This window comes from Wasmannia auropunctata, unplaced genomic scaffold (genome assembly GCF_000956235.1).
Source record: "Wasmannia auropunctata unplaced genomic scaffold, wasmannia.A_1.0 LD335985.1, whole genome shotgun sequence".
Classification (NCBI taxonomy): Eukaryota; Metazoa; Arthropoda; class Insecta; order Hymenoptera; family Formicidae; genus Wasmannia; species Wasmannia auropunctata.
In genome coordinates, this window is record NW_012026905.1 from 2,037,453 (window position 1) to 2,048,760 (window position 11,308).

An 11,308-nucleotide genomic window follows, 5' to 3' on the forward strand; every position below is an offset into this window, starting at 1 on the left:
TTTGAAACAGAGTTGCGCAAGATATTTGGAAATCTAAGTATTATTGCCATTCTTATCATTCATCGAAGGGAAGGGATTTCTGTTTTACAAGTTCAATCCTATATGTGTAGATATAGCACGTTCACGTGAATGATGAATCAACCTTGTTTTCGTCATTCCCGACAGTTCGATCGGCGTTGATCGATCAACGAGGTAGGATTTATTCTAGAACGACCGTTCCCCAAGCAAGAGAGTGGGTCTGGCAGAGTCGGACGGCTGCGGATGGGTCGGCGGCGAAGCGCGCCGCTCCGATTTGACGGGGGCCCCCCCTTCATGAGCGTCGGACGTGCAAGAAGTTCGGACGTCGAGGGGGACCATAGGGGACGGCGAGCTATGGTGTAGGACGACCGCCAAGGGTGACCGCTACACCGGCAAAGAGCATCACGGAGCGGCCGCGCGAGGAGAACGAGGGGGCAGAGAGCTGGCGAACGTCGAAGGTGGGACTTTGACCGGCCATTGGCCCCGGCGAGTCCGAGCCGCCGGCAGAACGAACGAGTCCTCGAAAGAAAGGGTTCCTGTCCTCGCCCGTCCACGTCGACGCTCAACGTCTACGTTGCGCGCCGCCCGTGCTGTGGCAAGCCAAGCGCCACAGTTGGTCTCCACCGTACGGTGCTCGGCCAGCATCATGGCTCGCTCTTGCCGTATAACACACGGCACCGATTCCGAATCCATCCAGGGGCGGAGCTGCAACGGGGAAACCAGATAGGCTTAGGATAGGGTTTAGAACGCGCAGCGAGTTCGCGTCGAGCTTTTCCCAACATCAAAAGACGCACCAGAGTTGAGAAAATTGATCCTCTCGCGGCAACGGGGCAACGTAAAGGAAAACCGCTGCCGCTCTCGTACGGCGCGGCGAAATGCTATTCCTTTCAGCGTAAAGAGTCATAATACGTCATGATAATTAACATGTCCGTACAAATGATTGTAAATTGAAAGCACTTAACGAGAAAGCGCTTAACGAGTTTGTTTAGCGACTTGTTTAGCGAAAAGTCGCTACAATAAATATGTCTACATACTACGACGAAAATGTTTGACAACCCGCTATATAACAACTCGCTAATAAATATACTCTTAGTAAAAATTCTACAAAAAAGAAATACTACATAAAAAAATGTTTGGTTTTATATTCCTATATGATTTATATCATTGTTCTAATCGATAATTCGATTTTCAAAAGATCACGAATTAAGTTTGTTTAAAAATATTTATATCAATTTTTTAAATCTATTTATATTACGTAAATGTAAGAATATAATAACGTTTTGGCACGTATTTTCACGATTTCGTCGGCCTCGTACTTTGAAATGTGACGATCCGTTCCTGTCGGCACTTACCTGTAATTTGTGAGCGATTCGCTGTCTTGCGAGAACTCATTATGGACCGAATGAATATTAACGGCGCTATATATTGCGTCTAGCGTATTTATGAAACCTTTTAGGATAACTATTATACATATATAAGATGTGCTTTTAATTATACTGGACAGAATAATTCATACAGGAAGGAATTGTCCGTAACAGTTATGGTGACTATACGTTCTTTATTGTAAAAGACAAAGACAGATCCTTTACTTCAAGTAGTTGTCCTGTCCTATATAGATTTTTTTATTTTTTAAAATTCAATTTTGTCCTTTATTTTAACAATACGGGAAATAAATATATATAAATATAATTTGTTTTTTGTCTTTTGTTAATTTTTGATTTGTTTGTAATACAAATTATTCAAATTAGATCTGTTTTTTAATATTTCGAATTTCAAATTTAAACCAAAGGCTCGTTCCACTACAGTCGAATCATCATTTAAACTATCAGAAAACTGTGCAGTATCTTATTTTATACTACGCAAGAAAATTTCATAATTCGCAGATTGTCAACTGATTTGGAACCATGTAGGATCAAAATTCTAAAAGAATTCCCTACGATTCTTGTAAAAATGATCTCGATAAAATTATTCTATTTTGATATATGTTGTTTTTAGAATTCTGAACAAATATCTCCATTAGCATACTTACCTAAAATCAATAGATGAAGAAATGTAGAGCTCTGAAGTTATAGAACTTAAATGTTTACTATATATCTCTTTAAAGCTGGTTCTACATTCATCCAGTTGTGATCCAGTCAGCATCGAGCTAGCTTGACGTTTGATTGGATTGCAACGTTTGTGACGCTGCGATGCGACTAATGTAGAATCAGCCAAGATAATTTAATACTTTCTTTTATGTATAATAGATATACGTATGCAGGCAGGCATATGCATACACACGTAGTACTTAACATTGAAAAATACATGCACACTTATACCTATTATACATAAAAGAAAGTATTAAGTTATCTTAAAGAGATATAGCAATACTACAGACTCATTATTTCTTCAATTCAGGTTCGATAACTTTAGAGCTTTTAGAGCTCTATATTTCTTTATCTAATAATTTTAGATAAGAAATGGAGACATTTTGTTCAGAAAATTGAAAAAATTACAACATCTCAAAACGAAACAATTTGATCGAAGTTATTTTTCCAAAGGAATCGTATGGTTCTTTTTCAGATTTAACCTATATTTTCTAAAAGAAAATACGGTCACCGTAGTAACAATTCAGTTATATTTTCACGCATTGTTTTTGAAAGATAATAAATCTAATTTAAGAATCTCTCTTCGTAGGAATAATTACAAGACGCTTGATATATGTATATATTGTATATGAAATCATATATATTTGCAAGTAAATATGATATAAAATTTTAATTATATTTCACAAATAAGATTCCACGAGCCATGCAAACATCGTTTTTATGTAAGAAAATTATTCTTGCGGTGCTATATATTATAGAATTTCAGATTTATGATTCTGAAATCACTACAACAGATTTTAAATATTTATGAGATGCCAATTCTCGGCACATCATAAAGAATCTTATAAATATATTTAAACACGTTTCGATGAAAAATTAATACATAATAAATTTTTAAAGAAGCATTTATTAATAAATGACAATGGATGTTTTTAACGTTTTCGAAATAAGTAAAATATTATTTAATAAAGAGAATTTCATATTTCGTCAATTTTTTCCCCTCTTGTGTAACCATCTTCACATCATTTCAAAGAAATGTCGCCTCTTGAGAAAGATATTTAATTCCTCGCCAACACTTTTTCTATTGAAATTTATTGTTCAATCATTCGCAGGCTTCGCAGCTACAAGGGTTCTTTAGCGATGATAGATCACAACTAACTAGGTCATAGGTCGTTGTCTCATCCACAATCTCCGTAAGAGGATTGTCGTTAAAATTGTGGATCAGTATTACAGACTCATTATTTCTTCGACTCGCAGTTATATGACTGTGTCTTCTCGCGTCGACTGCGCACTATCTGCTCTTATCTGAATGGAACGTTTTAACAATAATAACGCACTGCCTCTCTCGATAATACCAAGTTTTGTGGAACGTCTATAGGGCGATGCGTAATCGCCGTCATTCTGATAACAGTTGAGAGATTGATGCTTCTTCGAGTTTTCAGTACGTTCTTGATCGGTACTCTATACGGATCTATATATTCTATACGGATTATGGAACGTCGCGTTTCTACGTGTATCTGGATACAAAGTATTCTGAATATCTCGACCAGCCGGAAAGTTCGCCAAACGTGACAGATTCGCGCTCGTATCAACGCTGCAACGGCGCGAATTCATAACTTCGCCAATTATTATTGTGCTCGGGCAACACAAAGAGGAACGTTAACTTTCCGCTTCCGGAAGAGTTGTGAAAAATCAACCCGACATGGCAGCGACCACCGTAGTCGCTGCCTTCTCAGTCCTCAAGGATCACGTCAAGTTCAAAGTCAATCAGAATTCGGTAGCAATTGACAATATCGGTAACAAATATCTCAATTCTAACACTATACGTGTTCTCTATATGTTAATTATCTCTGACATTTGTTCTAACGCCATGTGTTCTCTATATAATTATCTATGACATTGGACGCTCTTAAAATTAACGATGTTCTTACGCTTTGGAAGAATTTACTTATCACTGCGTCACGAATTATCATACAAATTTAATTATTGATTAGTTATCACTTTTACGTAACGCGCTACATAAAATATAATATATACACTGTACACCTGATATTAACTAAGTAAAAAGAAAAGTTATGCGGTTAAAGTAGATAAATAAAAAGAAAAAAAAATGGGCTGTGCTCAGTTTTCAGATTGCATTACAGAGCTACATTTCTGTTGCTTCTCGTTGCGTCCATTCTGGTCTCCTCCAGACAATTTATCGGGGAACATATAAGGTATACATATGATAATCGTGAAATTTTTTGATCATAATAATTTATAATTGCGTTGAAATTAAACAAGCGATATAACGTGACCAAATTTTTGTTATTTTTAAAAGCTGCGTCACCGAAGACAAGGGTATACCAGCTCGTGTCATGAACACCTATTGCTTTTTCACGACCACATTTACCGTGGTAAGTACAAAGTCTAAAATTCTGTCGAAAATAAATGTTGTAATTCTACTGATTCCATATCATTTATAGTGGTTGTTCATTGTTAAATAAAGTGAGTTTACCTGTACTGTGCATGTTTGTTACTTTACTCACTTTACTTCCGTACTTTACTCACAACTAAAGTATGGAAATTAATAGTCCAAATAAAGTTGTCATATTAAAAATTATTGATGTTATAAAAACCCTTTTCCCTTCCCGTCCGAAAGTTAAAAACCCGAAGTACAATCGTCTTCCGCACACGTGCTCCCTATTATTAACTGATTTTCAACACTTCAGGTGAAGCATCTGAACGCTACCGCGCTGCGGCGGGGCGAGATACCGCACCCCGGCATTGGACCAGTTGCCAAAGACGCGTCTGACCCCGTCATACACCACGCTTATTACCAATGGGTGCCCTTTATCCTGTTCTTTCAGGCGCTCCTCTTTTACTTGCCGCACTACCTATGGCGGAAAGAGGAAGGTCGTTACCTGCAGCTATAGCGCCTCGCACGTATCCGCCGACGTGTCGCGCGACGTTTACGACCGCGCGCGTTTATCTCAAGCGGCGCGAGCTAATCATCATTAATCTTTTCTCGCCGTCATGATCTAATCATACAACACCTGCATACAGAGTGTCCCACTTACAACGTAGCATTATGCCATTCACAAAATTACTTTGTAATGCCGGCAAATGATAGTAATATTTGCACAACGTAGGCGTTTCGACGGATATTCGTCATTATTTGAATAATCAACCAGACATTACTTACATTCGCGAAAATCGGAACGTCGCGACACCGTTGCGGGTAGAAATTGCAAAAACTCTGCGCACAGACCGATTCGTGCAACTGTTCAATTCCAGGCGGCCGACTGAGTATGCTGGTATCAGGGTTGCACTTCGCATCTATTTCATTAAGTGAAACGGAGATCAAGGTGAACGATGACTTGAAGGTACCGTCGAGAAAAGATCGCGACGAGAAGATACAACAGATTCGCACCGGCTTCATAAACCGCCTGCACTTGAATCGTCCATGGGCATACTATCTGACTTTGTGCGAGATTCTGAATTTTATAAATGTGATCCTGCAAATTTACTTGACCGACCGGTTCCTCGGAGGAGCTTTTCTGAATCTCGGCCCGTCGGTCACCCAGCCGGTGCCTAAGGATGAAATAAAGTCGCTCGATATAATATTCCCAAAGGTATAATTTCAATATGTTGCCGCCTTTATATTCTATACGATTATGCTATTGTATGTATTAAAGCCAATGTTATGCTTAAAATGTTAATATAAATTAAGTAATATTTTGATAATATTGATAGCTCTGTAGTGCTTAAATCGATGTTACATAATCTTTTAAATTGTTAATATTATTAGATTATTGTTTAAATTATTACCTCATAAATGCTTTGAAATCTGTTTTTAAAACGCAACAAATTTCTATCGAAAACTTTTATCAAAGTTTTATCAATTGACAAAACTTTTTCCTCCTCTCGCTCTCCAAAAATTTCCTTTCGTTAGTTTGTTAATTTTTAAATTTTTATTAATATATTTAAAATCTTATTAGTTTTAACTATTATTTACAAATTTTGTGATTCTTAGCAATGTCATTATATTTCACCTAATTAAACGCAATTAGATTCATGAATATACAATGTTCTCAGATGACCAAATGTACTTTTTATAAGTACGGCAAGTCTGGTTCTATGGAAACGCACGACGCATTGTGCGTGATGGCACTGAACATCGTTAACGAGAAGATCTATACAGCCCTTTGGTTCTGGTTCGTCGTGCTGGCGGTGCTAACCGGTTTGGGATTGGTTTGGAGACTACTGACCATGATTCTTCATGCAAGGTTGCTAAATTTGGACTCCACATATTTTTCTGTTGTCAGCGTATTACGTTTTTTAGCTTTATAAATTCTCGTCGCGGTAATCGCTCAATGGTTTTTTTTTCCTGGCAATTTTCGTTTGACGAATTTACAAGTATCATACATCATACGCGTCGTTTACGTTAAAAGTAATTTCTATAGTCTATGCAAACGTAATCTCTGTACCTCGCAATTTCATTGCGGCCTTCTCTTTTTGCCTAGAATATTCATCTATATTCTATATCTTATCCGGGAAGATTATCTTCTATTTGTATTTATATTAAAATTTATTCCTATTTAGATTTATATGGAAGCAATAATACTTTTTAATAGCATATCTGTTATAAAAAAATTAAAACATAGAAAGTAAAGTTTTACCATAAAAATATTAGGGAATACACTTAATTTTTGCCGTTTTTTTCCTTGGAAAACACATTTATTTCAATAATATGAATTAATACCTTAGTCAAAATATTGTTCATCGTTTTCTATTACTTTTTCCCATCTTTCTGGCCAAAGTTGAATTTCGCGACGATAAAACATTAAACGAGTTGTCTTTTGAAACAAGCCATGTATCCAACCATTTTCTTACTTGTTCGTAATTGGAAAAATGTGTATCAGCGAACGCGTGTTGCATCGGAAAAGATGGGGCCAAGTCTGGAGAATAGGCTGGGTATTGGAGAACTTCCTATTCGAGCTCTAACAATGTTTCTTTCACGGTTCTTGCAACATGTGGTCGCGCGTTGTCATGTAAAAGAATCATTTTCCGTCGATTACTGCTCGACTAGAAATTTGCCGTGGCATGTCAGATGTCTGGATAATATCTATCCAAAAATTTTCATGGCATTCTTCAACTAATTGTAATTATAGTAATGTTGACGGGACTTTAAACAGTTTTTCTAATCTTTGAAATAAGATTTTTCTTGAATATCTCAAATTATGTGAAAAAAACATTGTTAGAGCTCGAATAGAAAGTTCTTCAACACCCAGCCTGTTCTTCAGACTTGGCCCCATCGGATTACCATCTTTTCCGATCGATGCAACACTTTTGCAACACACGCTTGCTGATACACATTTTTCCAATTACGAACAAGTAAGAAAAATTGTGAATACATGGTTTGTTTCAAAAGACAGCTCGTTTTATCGTCGCGGAATCCAACTTTTGCCTGCAGAAAGATGATGGGAAAAAGTAATAGAAAACGATGAAAAATATTTTGACTAAGGTATTAATTCATATTCTTATTGAAATAAATGCGTTTTCCAAGAAAAGAAACGGCAAAAACTAAGTGTATCCTCTAATACATGTTAAAACATAATACTGTTATTATATTTGGTGTTTGTAAGGCTCGAGGGATATGCATACGTCAGCGAGATCTAAGAAAATGCGTACTTAAAAATACCATGTGAATGACGTAAGAAAGGATATACGGAAAGACTAGCAGTGACGTTACACGCACCGCGATAAGGGCTCTAATATAAAAATGACGACAGAGCACGATTGCGATGCCGCGGGCGGGCGACTTATATTGCGGGTTTTTTTTTCACTTGCAGAAGCACGTCATTCAACAGGCTCGTGTTCTCCATGGCGTGCCCTGGAAAGTACAATCCGTGGAACGTGCTCAAGGTCACTCACGAGTACTACTTCGGTGACTGGCTGTTTCTCTATTACATAGCGAAAAATCTGGACAATTATGTATTCAAGGAACTCCTGCAGAGTTTGGCGGAGGATCTGGAGAACAAACGTCAGGCGCGTTACAAAATCTTACCGCTGGACGTGGAGCAAGAATTGCTGAAGAAGCAATGGGAAAATAATAGTACATCTCCTTGAAAACGAATATAAAATAGTAGGTAATTAATGTTTAACCCCTAAATAATTATCTGCAAATAGATGATTATAAGAGTCAGAAATATCAACGATATAGATAAATAGATCAATTTTTTTTAAGTCCATACTGCGTTAATTTTGAAAATGATTCAAGCTGTAATACATATAGTTTGAACATTTTATTAATTATGTCACGAAACTCCTATGAGAACATCGATAGAAGGCCAATGGTAGTTTAATGGATGGAAATATCGGGTAAATCTGCTCCAATTGCGCGTGATTTTATAACAACGCGACCGATCATAGCGTAAAGTTTATGCCATTATATCCGAGATCGCTATCTCGCGTGCAAAAATGCGGACTATGTGAAGTGGATGGCGAGAAGCTATATATTGCGTATCTACATGGACAAACAATCGCGTGTATTCACACGCGTATTATAACACTGCCAAATTACCTCTTTATATATAAACGTATAATACTTTAGTCGTGATTTACTACGATTGTAGAATAATGCGTCTCGCGTGTGTCGCGCGGTCGCATTTGTAACCGTGCGCGCTGTTACGTGCCGCAACTACTGTACTGTAGAATTTTAGATTATTGATGCTCTCGAAATTATTGCGAGATGATTACAGATAATGTCCTATACGATATTGTAGGAAAATAAAAGAGCCGTAAAACCAATTAGAAATATATATATATATATATATATATATATATATATATATCATATAGATCAAAATAATTACGAGAAGAGCGGAGCACTTGTGGGGTCGCATGCTAATTGGAAGTGCTAAAAATTGCTGAAAACGAAGAATTCTAGTTTAAATTTCGATCCCCTTCGATTTCCTTCATTTTTCGGTCAGATCTAACAGTATCATATCTTTAACATAATAGACCGTTCTTTTAAATTCAAATGCCATAAACCGGAGATAATTGAAAAAAAGACTTATCTTAAGATAAAACTTATCCTCTTTTGCAAGTTTAAAAATTTCGTTTCGAAACTGAGTCAATCTTTACTTTTTGATACCATCAGGATATCGCGTTATTTAGTTATGATTATTTCGATAATCCATCTTAATGCAATTGTCATCAGCTGCTTTCTCGACAGCTGCTCATAACGAACAAACCTCTAATTTTATTTCTCTTCATCGAACAAAACTTGGTCAAGTAGGCAAGTTTTCTACTTATTTCTTATACTCTAAAATATTAGATAGATAAATATTAGTGTGTCTTGCTCGCTCGTAACAGCGCGCGCCACGTATGACATAACTGCTCCGTCTCGTCGATCTCATCTTTTAACTACCTTGTTGGAGGATTCACGTGTGTACGTTACGTGCGATCGTATGTCGAGCACATGCGCGCAGTGCAAGCGCGGTACACGGGTAAATACATTCGTACGTTGCACCGACCCGATAAACGGGCCCAACAATAATTCGGATCGTTAAGTCGTTAAGGCCGCTGATTGAAATTGTGCCATGGCCTAGTATCGAACAATGGCGCGTATTCGATACGTTTAGGTTTTATGCTAACGACTCTTACCGCAGCCGCTCGCGAGAGAATTATTACTGCTCGCGCATCTTTTATCGGTCGTTTGGAAATATAGACTCGACAAAAAGCCGACGTATTTATTTCATATTCATCACCTCTCGTCGACGAATATATCTTCACGATAATAAATTTTCACACCAGAAAAATCATTTTTATTTAAATCGGCTGCAATTTTATGTAAAAAAACTATATGTTTTTAAATAATTGCACCTATCTAGATGTTGCACAACCAATCGGTTACGCATAATTTATATCAAATATTCCTAAAATATTGTATGTTACAGCAAAAATGTAGCTTATATAATGTATAAATTTTTACAAGATGCTAATAAATATTTACAATGACATGTAGAAACGGATATTCGGTATTATATTGCAATTCTAATCTAAGAACAGGTTGTTCTTAGGAAGCATGATGTGATTGGGACGTCACAACGCTACGCATGAAGGAATCCTTCCAGAAATTTTTCAACGAGATGTTTAGAGTTACAGAGCGGGCTCTTGTCTTCGTGCGGATGCATACCGAGAAACCCGAGAATCCGGGCCGGCGGCGAGCTGGAATCGTCACGGCCGGAACTCCATTCATTATATTCTCTTAGTCGGGAAATGACGAGAGATGACGAGAGAAAGACAGAAAAAGAGAGGCGTTGCCGGGAAGCCTTGTGCCCGCGTGCCGGCGCACTTGGACTTCAGACCGATCGGACCGGCAAAAGCCGTCACTTGAGTATATTTCCTTTGTTTTGCGCCATTCTCGCGTCAACCCATGATGGATCAAGCCGGGATCGCAGCCGTGATCGATCGGCGCAATATCCAAATAGCGGATGTTTCAGAAACAACGGGTACCTCTATAACGAGCCTTATCTCGTGAGCGAACGAAGCACGTGTCTAGAGCCCGTACTTCCGAAATGATTGCGAATAACGAATACGGGGATAGTCAATATTGACAATATTTCTTACGAGATTAAGAAGTTAAAATCAACATTGCCAGTAATAATTCTAATTGTATTTTTTTTTACTTTTACTTTAAAATATCATATCCAGTTTCGTAGAAAGATGTAGAAAGACCCAGATAATGTTTCGTCTCTAGAGTCCAATTAGTCTAAGAATTAATACCAGCGGATGTTGAATTTCCGGGTGCTGAACATATAATAATTTTCAGAAGTTCCCCTTATAAACACAATTGTACGAGAAGTTGTTAAAAAAAGAAGAACCTAATTTAAAATTATAATTCAAAATTTGTAAAAAATATGACTTTTTAAATATATAATATAAAAATATTGCAAATTATTATATTTCATATTAAAAAAATTTCACGTTTATACATACATATATAAAAACGTAAAGTTTTTTAATATGAAATATAGTAATTATATATATTATATTGTGCTAGAAATAAATAAATAAATATATATATATAGGGTAAAGTAGCGTAATTTGGTCATAGCGTAATTTGGTCAACAACATTTTTTATGCGCTGCAGTCGCACTTGACAGTTGTCGTTTATATCATTAAATTGTTATTGTATTAGCTCACTTTTGACTAGA

General features: G+C 36.9%; 1 protein-coding gene across 1 annotated transcript; it reads left to right on the top strand.

The window, feature by feature from the left end:
• Window positions 1-3,009: 3,009 nt before the first annotated feature.
• On the top strand, window positions 3,010-8,877 carry LOC105454521 (innexin inx7). The gene is made up of 7 exons (XM_011697193.1): window positions 3,010-3,901; window positions 4,231-4,321; window positions 4,426-4,501; window positions 4,817-5,000; window positions 5,382-5,719; window positions 6,183-6,373; window positions 7,940-8,877. The coding sequence occupies exons 1-7, from the start codon at window positions 3,808-3,810 to the stop codon at window positions 8,214-8,216; spliced, it is 1,251 nt and encodes a 416-aa protein (XP_011695495.1). The 5' UTR covers window positions 3,010-3,807; the 3' UTR covers window positions 8,217-8,877.
• Window positions 8,878-11,308: the final 2,431 nt, after the last annotated feature.